Genomic DNA, 21,745 nt, shown 5'->3' on the forward strand with positions numbered 1-21,745 from the left:
CACTGAGGTTCAGGACAGGGTTGCAGGCGTCCGGTGGAGGTGGGACAGGAAAGAGCCTGAGGGAGAGGAGCTGCTTGCCAGGTACCTTTTCGAAATGCTGGTCATCAAAGGAGATTTTGGCTGTTCCTGACTGGCGGACGCCCGAGCCATAATCAGGAGCCTCTTCATCGGCTAGAAGAGGAACCAAGCAGATGGTCAGGGCTCTGCTTGCCCCCAGGTGGTGTGGCAGAGCCAGGCTGAGCGGTCAGGTAGGGGGAAGGCACAGAAACCACCCCATCCCCAACACTGCCGACTGCGACTGCAGGATGCCCAAGGCACCACCCTGGGCATGGCAACCACCAGCCTGTGCTGCCCGGGGGCCCAGAAGTGGCCACAGCCTCAACACAGCCTGCCTTGATAGGGGCCACAACCCCACATTGTAAAAACCAAGCTTACGACCCCGCCCCTCTCCCTGAGTCCTGATCCCCCGCTGGCCTCCCCCAGACTCAGATGCTATAGCAGAACCAGAGTCCTCCTGGCCCCTCCCTCCACCCCACAGGGCAGAGCCCACCTACCAGGTCTCCTGGTTTCACCGTGGAACCCCACCTGTCCCCCTGCCACCATCCTTGCAAAGCCACTACGATCACCTGCCTGGGCACTCAGCATCCCATACCCTTCCTTCAGAGTAGTCAGTGGTCTCCCCTGTGCTTGGGACAAAATCCAAACCCTTTTCCTATTGCCTACAGGCCCCTGAACCCCAACTGCAGCCACTCTGGTTAGATGTCACCCCAGGAGGCCTTGCAAACTGAGGAGTCTGCCCCTCTGTTCAGGGGCCTGCGAGGGTACAAACACCCTGAGCCCTCCAGCCCGGCTGTCCTATAGTCCTGTCCCACCATCGCCCGGGGCCAGCCCAGGCTGTGCACAGCAGGCTCAGGGCTCAGTGCGAGAGATCAGGGAGCTAAGCTCTGCCACTCGGGGGAGGGGGCAGGAGTGACTTCTGTGACCATGAGGCTGGTTTTTTGGTGTGTTTTTTTAAGCTCCTTTTCCTCCACCATATCCACTCGACAGAGAATGTCAGATGTGGTCCAAATAGAGGCAGTGTCACCCTATAAAGCAACCTGCTCAGGGGGACCCCACCGAACTGGGACAGAACTAGTCAGGAAGGATGAGGAAGAGCCACCAACTGCTCCCAGCATCCCTGTCCTCTGTCCCTCTACAGTGCCGCCCCCGCTCCCACCCAGGCTTCCTTCTTGGCAGGGTCCCCAGAGGCTCACAGCACAGAGACACACTGGGAGGGGTTGTGGGGTCCAAAAAGGGGTGCATTGGACCAAGGGAGGCTCTGAGGGCCACTGTGGGCGGGGTTTGGGCAGCCAGTCCTGGGGCTGAGAGATGGCAAGTGGTGAGCTAGGAGAGCTTCTGTGTCCACCTGGTGCTGCCTGGGGGGAGGGAGGTCCGCTGAGCCAGGGGGAGCTCAGACAGCCCTGGGCTCAGCCTGCACACCCCAAAGGGCCCCAGTCACTCTGGGAGAGTCTGGGAGGCCAGAGCCAGGAGCTGAGCATGGGGGCTTCTCCTGGGGCCCCACTTGAAGATCAGCAGCTAACTGCCAGCTGGGGGTGGGGAGGAGACAGTGCAGGCGGGGGGCCTGGTGAGGCTGGCTGCACACCAACCTCTGTGATGCCCGCAGAGGCCTCCCCGCCTGAGGCCTCTACCCGTGAAGGAGAGAGCCAGGCCCGCAGTCCTCACACACCTGAGATGGCCTGCACGGCCACACGGAGAAAGCCCTTCACCTCGCCCTTCTCGCTGACGATGGCCACTCGGTGCACCAGGGGCACGGGGTACAGCAGGTTGCTCAGGTACACGAAGGCCCTGGGGGAAGAGAGGCTTCTGTCAGGACCAGCTTGGTGTGCGCTGCCAGTGGCGGCGGCGACAGTGCGGCCAAGCTCACGACACAACACTGCAAAGCGGGCGGAGCGCAGGGCGGCGGGCGGCGGGCGGGCAGGGGGCAGACAGAGGCTGAGGTGCTGAGGACACAGGAGGAGGCGGAGGTCGTGCGCTGGGGCAGAGGCAGTGGCCAGTGGGCTGGCACAGGGCACAGCTGGGGCCATACCTGCTAACGGACGAGAAAGCAGCTGAGGAGGGGTTCAGCCTGCTTCAAGGAGGAGGAGCTGGGACCTGGCCACACTGAGCTACGACGCTGGCACTGGTGCCCTGACAGTCCCCAACACCCACCCACTTCCCAGTGGTCCGACGCTTGTGGGCCCAGGTGCCGGAATAGGGCTCACAATTCCTCTGAGCTTCTAGGGACAAAGTGGTGGGGGCTCCGTGGTGTCAGCCAAGACAGGGCACCAGCCCTAGCCCAGAGAGGGTTGGCTGAACGGACACCCGCAGACCCCACAGAGCTGTGTGCCAGGGCCCTGCCAGCTACCCACAGAACGCCCAGAGTTCTCCCTTGCCCTGGCAGTGCTCAGCTGGTGCCAGTACAGACCAGACAGAGCCTGCATCACCCAGCAGCTACCACAGTCCCTGAGTCTGTCCATGTGCAAGGGTCACACGGGCAGCCAGGAAGACAGACAGGACCCTGGGGGCTGGGCAGGCTGATGTGGAACAAATCTCCCCCACTGTTCAGGGGCACCCACCCACATGAGCCCCTGGGGGCAGCCCCCCTCTGTACACTCCAGCAGAACCTGCCTCCGCCTGCCCTACCCTCCAGCAGGATCCACAGGTAGCTCTTGCTCCAGCCCAGAGATGCAAACATCATTACCCTGAGCTCCTGGGGGCTGGGGGTGGAGGTGCAGGATTTGGACATAGGAGGGAGGGAGGTGTTGGGGAGGAGGTGCACAAGGTGGGGTGAGGGAGGCCCAGGGTCCCAGCGTGGAAGATGGACAGACAAAGGCTAGAGCAGCAGCAGGGTGCGGCGGCGGGGGGAGATGGGTGAAGGAAGATCAGGGTCTGCTAGCCAGGTGGGCGCTGGCACCCAGGTGCATGGCCGAGAGCAGTACAGGGCAGAGTGGGGAGAAGCTGGGAGGGGAGAAGAGCGGTGTCACCCGTCACCCTTTCACTCGGCTTGCTTGGAGGTCAGACACCCCCACAGCCACTGGCCTTGCCCCACGCTCTGAGGTCCAGGACATCCCTCTCTGGACCTGCTGTGACCGCAGCACATGCCTGGTAACCCTGACTCCAGCCCTGCAGCCCCCTCGGGCAGGGCTCCTAATCTCGACCTCCACGGCCTTGCTGGTCCTCCTCCAGGAGGTCAAAAACCTGAAACCATCTTATCCCTTCTTTCAAACCCATCAGTTCTACCTCAGAAGTCTCTCCGAAGTCCTTTGGCGGGTCCATTACCACCGGCCACCCTCCTGCTTCCCCCATGGCCTCCACAGCATCCCAGGAGTCGTGGGATGCAGATTAGACCCCACCTCGATGACACACAATCTCCTTGCTTCACCTGCAGCCCTGATGCCCAGCCCCTATTCCAGCCACATGGGCCCGAAGTCCATCCCTGGCCCTGGTTACAGATGAAACTGAGGCCCAAATACTGGTAGCCCCTTGCCATAGTCACACAGGGCACCTAGCAGGCAGGGACTGAAGGGGGCAGGCTGATGGGCTGCTCCCGGCAGCTGCCTCGAAGTGGGGACCGTGGTGGCCTTCCCACCCCGGCATCTGACTGGCCAAGGGCCTTTGCTTGAAATCAGGGGGTACTGAAGGGAGCATACCTCCTCTATGGGTTAAGTAAGGGCACGAGGGTCCTTAATTAGTACAGCCTGCAGAAAAGAGAGGTTAAGGGCTGCCAGGGCCTCCCAGCCAGCAGGGAGAGCTGGGATGAGGACCACCTCAAAGCCCCCTGCCGGCCCAGGTCCAGTGGGCCCTTGTGTCCCCGATACTCTGATCAGCCCCTTGGGGGCCTGAGCTCAGCAGGGGCCGGCACTGGGACATCTGCTTTTCCCACACCTGGGGGGTAGGTGCTCCTGCACCTCCTGGGTTCTAAGATGCCCACTCTTCATACTTCAGCACTGAAACGGGTTGGACTGAGCAGTGGCACGCCTCAGCAGCTGGCCTCATCTTTCTTTCTTTCTGAGGGGTGCACAAAATACAGCTGGGACCACAGATCTGGCTGCTGCTCTGGCTCCGGATCAGAGAAGGTGAAGGAAGCCTCCCTGGCTCCTTCCTCCTAATCCGGGTCCACCTGGCCATGATGATGGACACATTCAGGCAGAAGGAACCTCTGGGGCCCAGGAGCCATGGCACCAGCCTCAAGGGACTGCAAGCTAGGGCTCAAAGACCCCACACCCCGTACAGAGCCACCTCACAACAGCACTAGACATGAGGGGGTGGGGCCATGGGGCAGAAACAACCTGGCATTAGCATGGGCCACCGTGGGGATGCCCTGCCCGGACACAGGGAGTGGCTCTCAGTCTCACTGGCAAAGATCTGGGTTGAGCAGCCCGGTACGCAGAGTACACCTGGCTGATGGTTTGGCCTTGCCAGCCCAGGTGGCAGAGTGCATGGAGCAGCTCAGCGTTTTCCCACCCAGAGTCCCGGACACTTCCCTTGGGCAATCACCTCTGTACCCTCACCCAGTCCCTCTTTTCCTAGGACCCCTCCTCCCCAATTCCTGAGAGTAGTGGTCTGGGCAGAAAGGATTATAGGGGAAACACTCCCTCTGCTTGGTCAGTCATCCCCCTATTCACCCAGCACCCCAGACTGCCAACGGGAGATGCCCCCTGGGGGGTGGACCCTGGGCGTGGGTAAGGAGGCTGGGTCAGGACGAGGGAGGCCCAGCTGGGGGCCTTGTCCACGGAGGTGAGCACACCTTGAAGCAGGCTGAAACCCGCCGAGAGAGAGGAGGTGGCAGAGACGCAGAGCTAGAGCTGTGTGGCGGGAGGGAGGAGGCAGCGCTGACCACAAGATTGGTGAGGTGCAAAGATGCATGCTGGGCCAGGAAAGCCTTTCTGAAGGGAGATGAGAGTGAGTGCCCCAATTCTGCTTAAGCTTTGGAGAGAGCCGGCAGCTACCAGAGGATCAGAGGAAACCACAGCCGGGTCCTTCCCAGGGCCCGGCCCACATAGCTGCTGAGCGGGGAAAAGCCAATTCTTGCCAAACAAAAAGATCAGGATGGTTCCAAAAGAAGCCCTCCTTGGACCGCCCACAGGCAGGGCCGGCCTCTCAGGGGTGGCTTTGCTTTGGTTTGGTTGTTTCCTGACATCTCAGACCCACACGGGGAAGTGCCGGAAGGACCCAGCTCTTTCTGGCTGAGACTGCAAGAACCCACCCCCGTTTCTCCCCGAGTCCTCGCTCCCATGTCCTGTCCCATGCCTACCTGTCACCTGAGTGCCTCCTGGGCCCAGCAGGCCAGAGGGCCTCGCCATAGTGGCTGGGCTTTCTGAGGCTCCACTCCCTCTCGGGCTCTGCAGACCGAAGCCCAGGCACCTCAGAGGGAGAGAGCCACTTGCTTTTATCCAGTAGGCCAGCATGTCACTCAAGGGACCCTAATTAGAATAAATCCAGGATGTGTGCCCATGGTAACCTGCTTCGTTCCAAGAGGATCCGTGTGAACCCCACTCTCTGAGGCCGCTGCAGCCCACAGCTGTCAGTACTGGCGCTCAAGGCCAAGGCTTCCGAAACCTCCATTGGACGAGCTCAAGCTCCAGAAGCGGCTGCTGCAAAAACCATCTCACACCTTTTCTACTGTAAACATGCAAATTCAGCTGCTTCAGGAGCTGCTTCTCCTTCTCCCACAGGAGGCGTCTAGGTCTTTCTTTCACCAGTCAGGCTTCCAATCCATGATGATAAACAAGCGTGGCTGACAGCTGTATCTGCCTGACCTCGGCCTCTCTTATCCACCCAGGACACAGCATTGGACTCCTCTCTGCAAAGGGCACTTCCTGTGCAGGCGCAGGGCCGTGTGTCTCTGGCCATGATGGCCTGGGAGGTCAGAGGACAAACAGTCCTCACCTTTAGACAGAGACAGGCTCAGAGGGAGGCAGGGTCTGCAGGGCCCCTGCTTCTGAGGGAGGTCCTCCCACTGCCCGAGCGCAGCCCTCCTCCCTGCCTGTGGGACAGCTCCCCATGCTCTGCTCCTTTCCCTAGAGGCCCCATCTCTTCAGGGACCACGGGCCTTGAGGGCGGCATGCCCCTGCTTTCCAAATGTCCCCAGTGGCAGTCCTGCTCAAGGATTTTTTCCAGGGTCCAGCGGCCACCTCCCGGGTTCTAGGCCCTCTCTGAAGTGTGTTCCCCTGCAAAGAGCTGGCGGCCATGCTTCAGGAATGCAGGCGCCCTGGAGCTCCTCAGGCCCCCTCCTGTGAGGCCAGCCCCTTGGCCCGTGGTCACGCCCTGAGGGCGGTCAAATTGTGCCCACAGCAGTGCTCCTGTGCAAAAGAGCTGGTTCCTTCCCAGCATGCTGTCCTTGACCTCACCAACCTTCCTACTAAACTGAACAGGGGGGGCCGGTCGTAAAACGGGTCCCGGCCGTGGCACAGCGCGTGCTCCAGAAAGACGTCGTCCTCCAGGTCCTCCTCCTCCTCCTCCTCCTCCTCCTCCTCCTCCTCCTCCCCCAGGCTCTGCTCCTCCGCAGGCTCGGTGGTGTCGGAGTCGGGGCTCGAGGAGGTGGGGGAGGGGGTGAGAGCAGCCATGCGCGCGCTCATGCACGTGTTGAGAAGAGGGTAGCTGCTGCAGCCAGAGATGACTGAACTGAGGTTAGTAGGACAAGACAGAGAGAAGTTAACACCAGCCTAGCGCAGGGCACACAGGGGCAGGGGCTTCCAGTTACACCCAAACCAAACACACAGACCACCAAGAACTGCCTTCAAAGACGAGGACCGAAAGGGCACCCCGTCCCAGGCTCAGAAGGAAACTGCATGTGTGGTCAGTGGACGGTTCCGGAAGGCCCTGGAAGCACCGGCGGAGTGATCCTGCCGTGGTATGGCTGAGGTCGCATGAAGACCTCATGTGCTTGGCCATCTGGAGGCCTCTGAATACCACGTCCGTCCCGCAGGGCGAGGGGCTGGGCACAGACCAGGAGACCAGGGCCAGGAGGCCTGGGACTGAGGCTCTGGGTGGCACGGCCCTGTGTCCCCACTCCCACCACAGCCACCAGGTGACCTGGGGAGTCAGACTCAGCCTCACACACTCACACACGCAGACCTGGGTGACTTGGTGGCCACGCCTCACAGTGGGTGTGGGGACAATGCTGAGAGCCCTCCATGGTCCCTAAATAACAAGGGTCAGACCAGGAAGGACCAGGGCGGAGAAGTCAGGATGGGAGCAGGGCCAGTCAGGGTCCTGCCTTGGGAGGCTCCCGCCCCCCCGCCCTCTCTTCTCTTTCAATCTCAATCTCTCTTTTTCTCAATCTCTCTCTCTCTTTCACTCTCTATTTCAATCTCTCTCACTCTCTTTCTTTCTCTTTCTCTCACTCTCTCTCTCGCTCTGTCTCAGCCCAGGGAGGGAGGTGCCCACCTGCCCACCAGCCGGAACCAGGGGAACCGGTCGTAGAAGGGGTCTCCGCCAGTCACCACGTTGTCACAGTCCTCAATGACGCTGGAGGGCACCTCGGCTGCCCGGTCATACATCTCCCGCATCAGGTCTAGGCGCTGCCTGCAAGGGTGCAGAGGTCAGTGTGGGAGCAGTGGGGACGGGCACTGCCTTGCACACCCTCTCCCACCTCACACCCTCTTTCCACCAAGAAGGGCCCAGGAAGGGCCAGTCCATGCTCGCCTCCTCTGGGACTCAGCTCTGGCTACAGCATCCTGCTCAAGGTTGTCTGAGGCTCAAGCTGCTTTCCTGACAGCCCTCTAGGTCCTCAAAATCGGTCACTGAGCAAAGGACTTCCAGGTAACAGACGAGGTCACCACTAACTCCTCCCAACTCTGGCCAGGTAGCAGCAAGGTGGGGCAAGCAGGCAGGATAGCTGGAAACCAGCGACAGGGAGGTAACCCTTAGCAGGGGCAGAAAAGTGGGGAGAGAATCCCAAGGGGAACTGCCATGGGGACCTCAAGATGCTCCAGGAATAAAGGGCAAATTGGTGATAGGATACAGAAAATGATATTTAAACAATTACTACCCCCAGGAAACCCACAAGTTGAGGAAGAAAGAAAATGCAATCTTCCCGCCAGCACTCAGGTGTAACATGAATGAATGAAGGGTGAACATTTATCCAAACATCAGCCTGCAGCCCTGGGAGGTGAGGAGGGCTGTGAGTGCGAGTGTGTGTGCCTGGGCAAGGGCGGGGATCACTGTGTGTGTGTGTGTGTGTGTGTGTGTGTGTGTGAATGAGCCATACAAGAAAGGTGTGTGAGAGTCTATGAATGTGCAGTGTGTGCTATATTAATTATATTTTATTAAAGGCCTGGTGCAAAAAATTCATGCACAGGTAGGGTCCCCCAGCCTGGCTGGTGATCAGGGCCTAACTGTGGGGTGACTAGCAGGGTGATTGGGGGTCCCCCGCTGGCACCCACCTTGGCTGGCCGGGGGCCTGTGGGCTGGGGGCAGCTCCTGCGTTGAGCATCTGACCCCTGGTGGTCAGTGCGCATCATAGCAACTGGTCACTCCACTGTTTGGTCGATTTGCATATTAGGCTTTTATTATATAGGATGATGTTTTATGATCTTTAGGGCCCTTGCTGGCTGGGGAGGATGCCCCTCCCAGGCCAGCCAATTCTCAGATAGTAAACTCTTTGGGGGTGAGTTTTACACACACACAGCCACCCCCTTAGCTGACATACACCCAGGGAGTGCCCCTGCGCTCCATCAGCCCAAGGCCAGATACCAGGCAACTAGGGGCAGCCCTGTCCTCGCTGTCCACCCCGCACTGCTTTGCCCATGAAAACCCCATAGGGCCGTGGCCGAGGCCTCTCCCTCGATCCTGTCTCCCTTCTGCCGTCCTGTGCTCCCCTCTGGCGTTCCTCTCATTTCTAGGGACTGTGAGTGACATTAAACTTTTCTTCAGTGGCACTGGCCTGTTGTGTCTCAGTCACCTTTATAAATTAAGGGCAGGGCACATGTCACATACAGTGAATGTGTGGGGACCAAGGAGGTGGACTGTAGCAGCCCCAGAAGCCCCCTCCCGGCCTCTCAGGCCCTGCGTGCCCATCCTGTGCCACCTCCCTGCAGCTCCCATCGCCTCCTCCACAAAGACGTACTACACGTTCCACGGCATTGGTGGAGGGAGAACCGGGCCCTGTGTGAGGCTGGGTCTGTCACTGTTTGCTTCTGATTTTCAAAGAGATTAAGACAGGAGAAAAAGCTGCACGGACAGGTGTCCCATACAACTGGTGCCCGCCCCTCTTTTGGTGGCTCCCATCCCCAACGTCCACTTCCACCGCCACCTGCCACACCTGAGCTTCTCCAGCGTCCAATAGTGGGTGGCCCCGTTCTTCTGGTCTTGCACCTCCACAGCCACGATGGTGCGGGGGAAGGGTCGCGTCTCTCGGTCTTTGGCAGCCTCTGGGGGCAGCAGGTCAGGAGGCAGTGGGGAGTAGAGTGTGTCCGTGAGGAGGACAAACTGGAACTGGACCTGTGACAGGCACAAGATGACCACCCGTCAGCCCCCTAGTGGGCAGGAGCCAGGGCCCGGGAAAGGCTTCCTTCCCAATTCCCGTAATCATGCTGCATGTGGGAATCTCCCCACCCACCACCGGAGAGGGCTACACCTGCCCACCTGCCTGCCTACTGAGCCGGGAGCCACATCACCTCGGTCAGTTCCCTGCCTCCCTCCCACCCCCCACCCCCCCCACCCAGGGGCCCGGGCCGGGCAGCACCACTCCTCCATGCCCAGAGCAGAGGAGCCCAGTGTCAAGTCCAGCCATAAGCAGGAGAGGTGATACCCTCCTCCAAGACCACCGGTGGGCCCACCTTCTTCTTGAGCTCCACGCTGATGGCGTTGGCCTCCTTGAGGAAGATAGCGTTGCCCCAGAGCTGGTCCCGCAGCGAAGTGAACTGGTACCACCTCCACTTCCGGAAGGCCCACAGCGCCAGCTCGCACTCCCTCTCCGTCCACGGGACTGTGGGGAGGGGCCACAGGGTCATCGAGGCCACGCCACAACATCCTGCTCTGGGTCGGGGCCAGGGGCTCTGTGTCTGGGTCCCCATCTCAGCCTAATTGTTCTGGGTGCTCGGAAAGAAGGAAACTGGCAGGAAGAGGTGATATGAGCCGTGTAATATGAAAGGAGGCTCTTCGGGCCCCAAGGAGGGCAGTGCATGAGCATCGTCCTGAGCCATCCTGAGTCGGACTGAAGCTTGGTGAGGACTGAGGGGCCAGCAGGAAAATGGCAGGCACACCGCCATGTGGGGAAGCAGTGGGACGGGGACTGCCCTGCACACCCTCTACAACTCATGCCCTCTTTCCACCAAGAAGGGCCCAGGAAGGGCCAGTCCATGCTCCCAGACTCAACCCCTACTCCCAGCGACTCCTCCCACCTAGAGCCTTGCCTTTTGGAGCTCAAAGGGCCCTCATTGGGTAGATGAGTCCAGACAAGGGGAGACCAAGGTCACATCCGCACAAAGGTGCTAACCCGCAGACCAGAGATCAAGCAGGACGTGAACTCCATGGCTACCCTTGGGCCCCACAGCAGCATGAGGGCAGCCAATGGGCCACCTAAGCAAATGACCCAAGGTGAGGAGCAGTGACCTTGTCCGGGGGGAGCTCCAGCCTCCCAGGTGGTAGCACAGGGCGAGTGGACACAGGACACCCTCACTGTCCTCCCCATGGTCCAGGCTGCTGCCTTCAGAACTTCATGTGTTTGCACACGTGTGTGCAGCTTGTGGGGTGCTTTCCTGCTGCAGCACAATCTCCCTGAATCCTGCCTCCCAGGGACAAGGCTTATTCCCAAGGAATAGGCAGGACCCCAGGGCAAAGATGCAGACCAACTGACCCCAGGAAGTACCCTGGGGGCTGCATGTTCTTGGAGACCCAGACCTTGCCCACCAGCAGGTTGGGGAGCCCTCACCTTCGTCCTCTGGCTCTTCCTCCTCCTCGTTCACCTCTGGGAAGTACCTGGACTCCATCTGCTTCTGCAGGGCCTCCAGCTTGCTCTCATAGTCCTAGCACAGAAGCAGGGTCTATGACTCCCCTGGGCCCCTCGAGCTGTGGGCCCCTCGAGCTGTGGGCCCCAGGCCTGCCCAGTGGGCCCAGACATGGACCAACACAGCGATGGCTTGGGGTAGTGGAGAGTAGGGACCCGGCTCACCCCACCCAGGCATCGTGTGGGGCCTGGGGACCAGGGAGTGCCGCTCTCACCAGCCTTTGCTGCTCCAGCAGGTAGGTGGCCTCCTCCCGCTCCCGGCGGTACTGGTCCTCAAGCTCCTGGAGCCTGCGAGAGAAGGGGTGGGTGACTCGACAGGGGTGGGTGACTGTGGGGGTGGGTGACTCGGCGGGGGTGGGTGACTGGGTGGAGGGGGATGTGGTGCTGTGGGAGCAGCATGGGCCCTGAGGGGAGGCTCCCAGCCAGCCTCACCTCTGCTCCATCTCCTGCTTCATGTCGATGCCCTGCTTCTCCAGCAGCTCGCGCTGGGCGAAGGCCCAGTCCACAGGCTCTGAGGGCGTCTCCGCGCAGGGCGTGCGCTCGCGCTCCTGCCGCGCCTGCTCAGGGTGGTTGAACCGGAACACGTGGCTCTTCCCCATGATGATGCGGTTTCCTGAGGGACAGAGCCAGGTTGAACTAGGGGCACCTGCCCCCTCGAGTGGCCTCGGGTGGTGGGGAGGAGAGGGAAAAGGGGGAGCGGTCCCTTCCTCCAATTGGGCTCCCAGCATCTCCCACCCCAGGAACCACACCCGGGTCCTCAGCTCTGTGGAACTCCTCCGCTCGCCCCTGGCCCAGACTTCAATGGACCTCCTCACTTGCCCCAAATCTACCCTCTCAGCCCCTCCCCTCTGTAGCCAGGGATGTTTGCAAAGTGTAGTCCCGGGCTTTCCCCATGTCCCATCCTTGCCATGGTGCCACCCCATGCCAGGCTCTCCTCCCAGCCTGGTGCCTCGAGCCAATGCTCTGCCTTCCCGAATGCCCACAGCCCTGGGAGCAGACGGGCCCCACCGGCGGAGGGTGGCACGGGCCTTCTGCCCGGCTGTACCTGACCGAAGGATGCTGGGCTCCGTGACTTTCTTGCCATTGACGTAGGTGTCTGCCCCCTCACAGGGCTCCAGGGTCACCACGGCTACAGGACAGACAGGGGGACAGACAGAAGGACTGTCAGGAGCTGTCATCGTGGGTGCCACACCCTCCAGCTACCTGTAGGGCTCTGCTCACCTGACACCCATGTGCAGCCCCACCACCACTCTCCTCCTTGCTAGCAGCAAAGCCTTAACTGTTAGTGGCACCTTTTTGGGCCTCAGAGAAGCCGAGGGGTCACACCTGATTAATAGGTGAGGAGAGTGGCACCCTGTCAAAGAGCCAGGAGGCTGTTCTGGGCTGACTACCAACCCTGTCAGGCTCTCCAGGCGGGCAGCATGTCCCCAGGAGTCCCGGAGCCTCTCTGGCTCTGGGCCCGCCCACTCAGGGGAGGGCAGGCTTTGGGGACAAAGAATTCTGGGAGAGCCAATGTCCCCAATATTGTTTAAGGCCACCACCCTGAAGTGTCCAGTTATACAGCAGGTGTCGGCCACCGTGTGCAGCCCAGAGGTTGGCTGGACACCTGACCTCAGCTGTAATAACACTCTGACCAGCAGGTGCTCCCCTAGACATCACACCCAAGACAGGCCATGTAGACGGACGGCAGACAGGCAGGGAAATGGGCCGGTGGCTGCTCCACAGACAGCGGGAAAGTGTAGTCCAGAAATAATTCTCCACTTTCCACCTGGCTGGCTCCTCACGGCTCACTGTCCTACTACCCAGGATCGCCCCAAAACACACCGACACAGGAGAGGCTGCCCACAGCCCCAGCCTAGTCGCCCAAGCCCCTGTCTGATGGAGGGGCTTCCCAGGACTGACCGGGGATCTTGGAGGTAATGAGCTGGCCTGGGCTGACCGGAGGCTCAGCAGCACTGGGGTGGGGTGAAGAGTAGCAATACCTTCACTGCCGCCTCTGGAGTCGCTCCGGAAGACACAGTGCTCCTCCTTGATGAAGTGCCCGCTCAGGACGATGTCCTGCCGCCTCTCCCCGTCCTCACGGCCCACTCTGTGGGGAACAGGGGGAGCACAGTCATCAATAACCAGGGCACCCAGGATGCCACCTGCTGGCTCCCTCCCCACTTCCCCTGCAGCCTCCAGGGACACCTACCTGGGCTTTAATGGGAAACACCCAAGATGGACATGAGTGGGGGCACATGGAATACCCCCAAACACAGCCAATCCTGGGAGAGCCCTCGGCCCAGAGTAGCCAGAGCATCACTTCCAGGAAACATGGATGGGCCCTCACCCCCACTGCTGCCCCACCCATGAGCCTGCTCCACCTGGTGAGCCCACCCCACCAATGAGCCACCCCACCTGTGAGCCCACCCCACCTATGAGCCACCCCACCTGTGAGCCCACCCCACCTGTGAGCCCACCCCACCTGTGAGCCATCCCACCTGTGAGCCTGCCCCACCTGGTGAGCCCATCCTTGATATAGTAGAGGAGGCACTCAGACATCAGCGGGTCCTCGTTCAGGTTGACAAGATGCGGCGTCTAGGGAGAGAGGAGGGTCACCTGTCTTGCAGGGAGCAGGAGCCCAGCACTGGCTGCCTACCTGACCTCTCTCCCTGGGCACCAGACCACCACCAATGCTGGGCCTGGCCTCGTGCGGGACACAGGATCCTTCCAGCTTGGCAGGAAGGCCCGGACACATGAAGGAAAAGTTTCCCAGAGGAAGAGCCTTTGACGGGGACTCCACAGACTTGGAGGGGACAGCCAGGCAGCAGGCTGGGTAGGGGCTCAGCCTTGGCACTCAGGGGGAGCTGGGCTTCGGGAGGGACTGGGAACCCAGCTCTCAGCACTCAAGGGCCCAGGGGCGCTTGGAGTTGTGGTGGGCACCCAGGAGCGAGGGCTCCAGTGGGTACTCGAACCAAGGAGTACAACTCTGGCCGAGAAGGCCTCAGACCCTGGCAGTGGGAGCAGAGAGGTTGTGAAAGTCTCCATCCAAGTCGACAACCCCCCACCATGCCTCTCCTGTCCCTGGTCGAGCAAAACACAGTCCAAAGCCAAGGTGACCATCTCCCCCCAGTGGCCCCTGTCTAAGTACTGCCCTGGACTCCCTGCTCCACTCTGTCCCCAGGGCAGCTGCTGCAGGCTCTGCCCCCTGGGGCCCGACGCCCCACCTCCATTCCTCTGATGCTCTCCCCCTGTCCCTCAGCTCAGGAACCACCACACTGTGTCCTGGGCAAGAGTCCTGCAACAGGCAGAGGCTGAGCCGGCTTCCTCAGTTTCCCACCTGACACCTTGGGGCGTACTGTCCCCACCCAGAGCTGTAAGTCCCTCAGTACCCCACTCACGCGCCTGTGCAGGGCTGTGAAGACCTGGTCATCAGACTCTAGGACAAACCATCCCCAGCCACCCCAGCCCGGAGCAGGCGTGTGTGGAAGGGCTGTGCTTGCCGGCTGGGCTAAGTGAGGGGACCCAGAGTCCCAGGAACACTGCGGTTCTCAGGAGGAGGTGTCTGCAGTGGTCCCCAGGGTCGTCCTCCATACCCAAGGCGACTAATGAAGCAAAAGAACTGCAGGGCACCCAGCACCCTGAGGCCCCTGCACCCACAGCTCCACAAGCCAGCCTGCGGGCGCCCCACCCCTCCAGGAAGGAGCAGGGCCTGAAACAGCCCAGGAACAACACACTCCAGAAAACCAAGGCCTCTCCAGAAGGGATGTGAAATAAGACCCCATCAAGGCCCTGCCTGCTCCCCACTCTGTCCCAGGTCCCCCCAACACCCCTTCCTCCTGCCTGTCAGCATGCACTGTCCCCCAGCCTGGACTGTGTGGGGGCAGAAGCCCAAGAAGCCTGGTCCCATTCCAGGGAGCCCACCATACCAGTGCCCTCGGCTCCTCTTCCCTTGGAGCCCCCAATGGCTCAACGGGGGCTTCAAGGACTGGCAAACACAGAATCCATTTGCCCCAAACAAAGCTGGGGTGAAAAGCCGACCACTGGGGGCTGCACTGTGGGAGGAGGCCCGGTGCCTCCTCACCAACAAGGTGGCAGGGGCAGGGCCTGGAGAGAAACTATGTCACTGCCTCCAGGGAGGCCCCCTGGCTTGGAGATCTGCTCCTAAAGGCTTGAAGGATCTGGCAATCTTTGGGGTGGGTGGTGGTGTCTGGGTCCTAGAATCATCAGAGACTTTTCCCCAAATGCTCCATCTGAGCATCGGAGCGGGGACTCCGTTGGAGGGCTCCCAGCTGGCAGACCCTGAGACCCTGCCTAAGACAAGGTCTGGTGAGCATGCACTCTGCTGAGCTCTGAGAGGGAACTGACTCCCAGCCCCATGTCCGGCCCCTCCCTGTCTGTGGGCAGCACAGGCTCCAGGTAGGGTCCAGCCTGAGTCTGGTTCCCAGTGTCACCCTGACCTTGACGAGCACCCCAGCCCACTTCCCAAGGCTATAGGGATGCCCCGCCCTGAGGAGGGGGGCTGGGTCTCACACAGGGAGGGCCCGTCTGTGGTGGGTGTGGGCCCTCAGTGCCTGGACCCCCTGCTGTACTCCCACTCCTTCTAGAAGACTGAGACCCCTCGAAGGCTGCAGGGGGCCCAGGCCTGTTCAAGCCGGGCCCCACAAAACGGGGACCTGCTCCTACCTTTTTGGGAGAGAACACACCCAGAGTGCCGCCATCCTCCCTCATGGCCACGCCCATCTCGGCCAGCAGGGCTTCCCTGGAGGGAAGAATGGGGGTTAGCTCAAACCTCAAGAGGCCACAGGACCTGCCTCCCCGCAGGTGACCGGGAGCCAGTGGTGCTCCGGCCACATAGTCTAAGGCAGAGCCCAGGCAGTGACCCATCTGGCCAGTGAGTTAAGGTGTCTGCTTGGAGGTACAGATCACCTGATCAGGTCCGTGGGACCACAGGGACAGGACGTGGGGGTCACCAGGTGAGAGCGGATGGGTCTGCCGGAGCCCACGCTGGAACGCAGAGCTGTGCTGGCCCTGTGTCCCCACCACCCACCTCTCCATCCGGATGGCTTCCGTCCGCCGAAGCTTTTCCTCCCAGGTCTCGTTGAGTTCGGCTATGATCTTCTCTGTCTCCTGGGGGGCGACACGGAGCAGAGCGAGGTCAGGGGCCAGGCAGAGGGGAGACGAGCAGGGCTGCAGAGCACCAAGACCCCCGTGCCCAGTCCACGCTGGAGCTTGATTTCTGAAGGATCCAGGGCTGAGGGGTAGTGTGAGCTCAAAACTGTGTGCTTGCCTCTGGACACGCCCAGGGAACGGAGTAAAAACAGTGACCCCGGAGGGAGAGGCGTGGGCTGGTTCTGATGCACAGATGCTATCAACACTTCCTGTTTGCTTCCAGCCCCACATGCTGGTGGGCCCCACACCCATGGGGGGGCCCCAACACCCATGTGGGCCTATGCCCAGGCCCCCCGCCCGCTGCTGCCCACCCTAGCCTGGAGTCTGACCTCTGTGCTTTTGAACCCTAAACCCTTCCGTCTCCAAGGTCTGGGCTCACCCTGCACCCAGGAAAACAGGACAGAAAACCTAAAACCAGCCTGGCTCGTTGCAGCGGGTGAGGGAGTGACTGTGGGCACAAGGGGACCAGAGGGCAGAGGCTCACAACCACAGAATAGCCAAGAGGGGAGGCAGAGCCCCCAGGACACCCACCACCCTGTCAGCAAGTAGGGCCGCGTGGTGCTGGGTGGAGAGCAGTGACAGATGGAGGGGGCGCCCGTGGCACGGCCTCACCTCCTGCCTTTAACAAGAGGGCTCAGCCCTGGGCCCAGAGGAGGGGGCCTCCCCGGGAGGCGAGGCCATGCCCACGGCTCCAAGCTCAGTTTCCCAGGGCCTGGTGCCCACTCTGGCCCTGCCCGCACCTTCAGCCTTTCGATGGCCTCCTCACTGCCCGGGGCAAACAAGAGGCGCTCGTGCAGACTGGACACAGAGGCCGCGCGGCTGGACAGGGCCGAGAGCGAGGATGAGGGGCTCATGCCCACCAGGGCGTTGGTCACTGTGGAGAGATTGTCAGGGGCTTGACTCAACTCCGCCCAGCCACAGTTACGGTCATTGTTGTCAAAGTCAGACAGGTCTACGGGAGGAAGGGAGGGAGAGGGGGGCAGACAGACGGGAGGGAGAGAAAAGAGACACGAGTTGGGAGGTGGGCGAAGAGAAGGCAGAAAACAGAAACTATTAGTGAGGCGCAGCTGCCAGGCGCCGGGCAACACATGCAAGGCCACCTGTCACCCCACACGATGGGCCCTGCCCCCCCCGCCCACCCCCTCTTGCAGCAGCACAGCACCATCAGGACCCCCAGAGCCCCTCGCTCCACTCCCCTGCCCTGGGCCAAGGCCTCTCTGCGTTCCTGGCACCTGCATGCCAAACCCGCGCCACCCAGGCTGCCTTGCAGCCTCTGAACCTGAGCTGCATGAGCTCCATGGTTCCTCCCGCCCTGTCCACTTCCCTTCACCGTCACTGGGCCCTGACACTCATGCTCATCCTTTCTGCTGTGGGCACACCCCTCACCTGGCCCACAATGCATCTCTGAGCTTCGGGTCAAGCTCTGCTGTCCACCCCTGGAGGGACCCTTCAGGAAGCCCCTACTCCTGCACCCCCGAGAGGCTACTCTGAGCATGGAGTATCCCAGCACTGGGCACCCAAGGAGCCCCAGCCACACCAGGGCCCCGAAGGCCCCAGAGTTGGGGCTGTGACACCCCTTAGGCCCCTCCTGGCAGAAGCAGACGTGGAGCAAAGCAGCAGCAAACAGGACAGCACAGGGTACCAGGGAAGCCGAGAGCCCCTCCACCCTTGGGGTCGGGAGGCACTGAACTATGCCCTTGCTCAGGGAGCCAGGCCCAAGGCCAGCAGGGGTCACGGGCGGGGAGGCTCTGGCAGCAATCAGACTCTTGGCATTTCCAGAGGGAAAGGGCCTTGGGGCATGAAGGGCCCGAGAGAGGTCGGGGCCAGGAGCCAGGGACGGACCGGGCCTCCAGCACTGACACTCGGGACGCCCCAGGCCTCTGGGGCACATGGGGGCCAGGAGCCTGAGCCCAGACACTTTTAGTGACACTTTTGTCCCAGCCCCTAAAGAGGGGGTGAGCTTGCCCCTCCCCGCTGTCCCTGGGCCTCGCCCCTCCCGCTGGGCTGCCCCACACCCTGAGGGCAGGTGGCAGAAGCAGGGATGCACAGAGAGCAGCAAGGGGATACACACATTTGGGTCCTCCGGGCACAGTGTTGGCTAAGGGGGGGCGGAGGCGTGGGGGAGGGAGGAGAGACAGAGAAACAGAAGAAGAGGTTTGTCTCAAGAGTCCGGGGCTACCAGTCCCAGGCCGGGCATCAGGCAGGCAGCGCTGGTCTTCAGCGGGGACACAGGGACCCCCGCACCCGTGGCATGCCAACATGGCTTCTGGGGAGACCATCTCTGGCCTGCTTGGGCCAGCACCAAACCCAAACCATGCGGTCCCCCCAGGCCAAGGCCAGTACCCAGGCCTCCCATCCAGGGCAGCTCTGCCAGGAACAAGGCAGGGGCTGGGACTGGGTCAGAGGGACCTCGGTGGCAGCCTGACCCACCCCAGTCCAGGAGGGAATCCCAGGAGGGAGGCCAGGCTGGCCCAGGAGGTCCCTGGGGACCCACAGCCTGGTCCCCCTGCCCAGGACAGGCGGACACAGATACTCACTGTCGGTGATGTCCCCAAGACCCTGGGCATACAGCAGGTCCCGCAGCCGGGTCACCTCATCCTTCAGCTCACGGATCAGTTTGTTGTTGGGGTCCTCGTTGATGACAGCGTTACAGCGGATCTGCTTAGCCCGGTCCGCGTACCTGGGCAGCAGAGGGAGCTGTGGGCTGTGCCCATGCTGGCAGGCCCAAGGGTTTGGGGGGAGGCAGAGCAAGGGCCTGGGGCTTGGGCAGAGCAAAGAGTCACCCCACTGAGAGTCAATGGGGCCATTTCCCAGAGACCTACAGGTGGGGTCACCCTGCCCTAGCTCATCCACTTAGGGAAACCTAGGCCCCAGGAGAAGGGATGGGGTGGCATCTTCTCCCTACGGAGAGGCCTGGGCTCCTGGACCTCGGTTCCAGGGTGGAGGGAGCCCGTGGGGGATGTGAGAACATCCACGTGTTTGGCTGTCTGAGCCTGAGCCTTGCACAGCAAATGCAGACGTAGGTACAGAGGGGAGCGTGTCCCGTGTCCTTTTTCTCTTTACTACCAGTGGTGCTCAGTCAAAAGGACCCGAGATGCTGACCTGGCTGCTAGGCAGCCTCCTGCAGGGCAGGAGCCGGGGCCCCCCACGAAGGGTACCCGCCTGCAGCCAGGGGGACCTTTAAGACACCTTCACCCCTCTGCTAATTAAAGATCCACGGTGGCTCTCATGACTGACTGGGGCTGCAAGCTGCTCAGCCCACAAGCACAGCTCTCCCAGTCATTTGCACGAGGGCCCTTGGCCACTCGTAGCCCCAAAGTGTATCCCAAAGGGTTATGGGAATGCAGCAGGTCCCATGGAGACCCAGGCACCCCTGACAGCAATTGGAGTCTCAAGGAGTCCCAGGTGAAATGACCTCCCCAAGAGGCACCCCTCTCACAGGTGTTCCTGACTTGGGCAGGGAGGGATCACTCCCACCCGAGCCTGGTTGGGGCGCAGGGCCCGCCTCCCTCAAGAACACACCTCAGCGTGCTCAGGGTCTCGTCGTAGTTGATGTCTGCAGGGCTCAGGGCCGCCACCATCGCCGTCCTCGAGTTCCCACCTGTGGGAAGAAGACCAGGCCATGCAGGTCAGCCCACGGCCTTGTTCTCCCTCTCGGTCCCCTCCTACATTTACAGCTGGGGGGGGGGGGGGGGCTGAGGCTCAGAGAGGTAAAGAGAATCATGGGCCAACTGGGTGGCACAGAGGGGCTCTAGGATGCAGCCGAGAAAGGCCGGGGACCCGCTGTCCATGTTCATCAGGCCAGCCCAAGCCTCAGTCTATCTCCCTAGGCATCCACTTCCCCCGCTGGGGAGGACCCCCGAGTTTATATTTGGGTGAGAGGCATTTCAGTCTCCATCTCCCCATCTACTGCTACTGGTTACAAACTCAGGCAGAGAGGAGAAGGGGTGATTTATGGCAGCTCCCCAAAACCCAGCAAGCAGAGTCCCGGGTCCCTGTCATAGAAGGGGAAACCAAGGCCCAGAGAGGAGTGGGTACTTGGTCTGGGTGTCACAGGCCCGAACCAGGAACCCTGACATGGGTGGGTGGGTTCTGTGGCCTGTGGACCATCCTGGTTCCCCACACTTGTGGTCAATAACCTTTCTCTGGCCACTGTCCCAGGCCCTCTGAAAGGACCCCCGAGGTTCACCTCAGTCGTGGCCCAGAAAGGAACTAGGCCTCCTGGTGGCTGGGCACCCCTCCAGGCAGGAAGACGGGGCAGTGGCCCAGGCTGGGAGTTAGAACCCCAGGGTTGGGCGAACCCACCAGTCCTCACCCAGGTTCTCCCTGAGGAGCCAGGTCAGCACAGAATCTCGGTAGGGAATGAAATCTGTCTTCTTCTTTTTCTTGTTCTGTGCGGGAGGAACATTCAAGGTCAACCCTGAACTCATGGAGGACGAGGGGCAAGCACAGGTGGTCCCCAAAGCCAAGGCTGCCGTGGGGGGCAGGGCTGGGCCAGCTCTAAGGCTTCTCCACACCTGGGCCCAGGGTGCCCCGCCAGGCGCCTCCCCCAGGGCTGGAATCAGCGACTTGCTGCACCTCCCTCAGGTCCCTCGCTTGTCATCCCCACTGTGTCTGGGTCGCACAGCGGGACCCGAGCCCAGGCGTGCTGATGTCCCGGCTGGTGTATCGCCCTCCTCCCTGTCAGACGGGCCCATCTGAGCCCCTCCTCAAACACCAGCAGTGGCTCTGCTGACTGAAATACAAGGCCCCACTGCGAAGTGTGGCATCCGGCCTCCGCCAGCCCCACAGCTTACCGCTCCCTTCCACACAGCACTCACCCTCATGTCCATCGAACTTCCCACCTCCCTTCAGAAGCCAGGTTGCAGGCCCTGCTTTCATACCTGTGCCCCTCCCTCCCGTTAAGAAGCACCCTCCACACCGTCTACCCCAGTGGCTCTTTATTCCTCTAGTAAGGCAAATCCACTCAAAATGTGGACGCCAGCCCATATAATGGCTGCGAGAATCACCTCGGTGGACCCGCCGTGACTGACGTAGTGACTCCACTAATCATTAATATCTAGTTACTTTCCAGTGTCGGCTCTTTTACATGCACAGCTGCTTAAGAAGTATTTGTGGCCCTAGCTGGGTTTCTCGGCCCTTGGACCAAAGGGTCTTGGGTTCAAATTCTGGTCAAGAGCACTGGGTTGCAGGCTCACTCCCTGGCCCCGGTCAGGGCATGTGCAGGAGGCAACCGATTGATGTGTCTCCCTCACATCGATGTTTCTCTCTCTCTCTGTCTCTATTCCCCACCCCTCCTCCCTTCCTTCCACTCTCTAAAAATCAATGGGAAAATATCCTTGGGAGAGAATTTTCAAAAAATATTTGTGGAGCCCCCATAGTGGCCAACGGGCACGGCCCCTGCCCCCAGAGCCCCTCCCATGGACACTCACAGGTGCCCCTGCAAGGAGCCAGGCCATTTCTCTGGGGCCAACACATTCGTCATGGCTTTTTAGGATGATCCCCAAGAGGAGCTCCACAACTCTCAGGGGACAAAGGGTGGAAGCTCTCGAGACACACCGTCAAGGGGGTTTTAGGAACGCTGGGCCGGCTCTGTGAGCCAGT

General features: G+C 61.3%; 1 protein-coding gene across 29 annotated transcripts in view; it reads right to left on the reverse strand.

Moving 5' to 3' along the window:
- The window catches only part of KIF1A (kinesin family member 1A), a 71,728-nt gene that overhangs the window by 23,436 nt on the left and 26,547 nt on the right, over positions 1-21,745 (reverse strand). For 11 of the 29 annotated variants that reach the window (XM_036320109.1, XM_036320105.1, XM_036320097.1 and 8 more), the window contains exons 11-29: positions 20,457-20,532; positions 19,664-19,742; positions 18,679-18,821; positions 18,213-18,239; positions 16,882-17,093; positions 16,020-16,099; positions 15,656-15,731; positions 13,488-13,567; positions 12,973-13,079; positions 12,036-12,119; positions 11,423-11,603; positions 11,206-11,278; positions 10,916-11,009; positions 9,822-9,970; positions 9,305-9,483; positions 7,429-7,566; positions 6,394-6,663; positions 1,727-1,845; positions 86-171 (exon numbers count right to left, since the gene is read on the reverse strand). In XM_036320109.1, the coding sequence (XP_036176002.1) occupies positions 86-171; positions 1,727-1,845; positions 6,394-6,663; positions 7,429-7,566; positions 9,305-9,483; positions 9,822-9,970; positions 10,916-11,009; positions 11,206-11,278; positions 11,423-11,603; positions 12,036-12,119; positions 12,973-13,079; positions 13,488-13,567; positions 15,656-15,731; positions 16,020-16,099; positions 16,882-17,093; positions 18,213-18,239; positions 18,679-18,821; positions 19,664-19,742; positions 20,457-20,532 (2,253 nt within the window). The remainder of the gene's footprint in view (positions 1-85; positions 172-1,726; positions 1,846-6,393; positions 6,664-7,428; positions 7,567-9,304; positions 9,484-9,821; positions 9,971-10,915; positions 11,010-11,205; positions 11,279-11,422; positions 11,604-12,035; positions 12,120-12,972; positions 13,080-13,487; positions 13,568-15,655; positions 15,732-16,019; positions 16,100-16,881; positions 17,094-18,212; positions 18,240-18,678; positions 18,822-19,663; positions 19,743-20,456; positions 20,533-21,745) is intronic. The other 18 variants (XM_036320117.1, XM_036320116.1, XM_036320115.1 and 15 more) reach the window with 5 other exon arrangements.

This window comes from Myotis myotis, unplaced genomic scaffold, assembly GCF_014108235.1.
Source record: "Myotis myotis isolate mMyoMyo1 unplaced genomic scaffold, mMyoMyo1.p scaffold_m19_p_8, whole genome shotgun sequence".
Taxonomy (NCBI): domain Eukaryota; kingdom Metazoa; phylum Chordata; class Mammalia; order Chiroptera; family Vespertilionidae; genus Myotis; species Myotis myotis.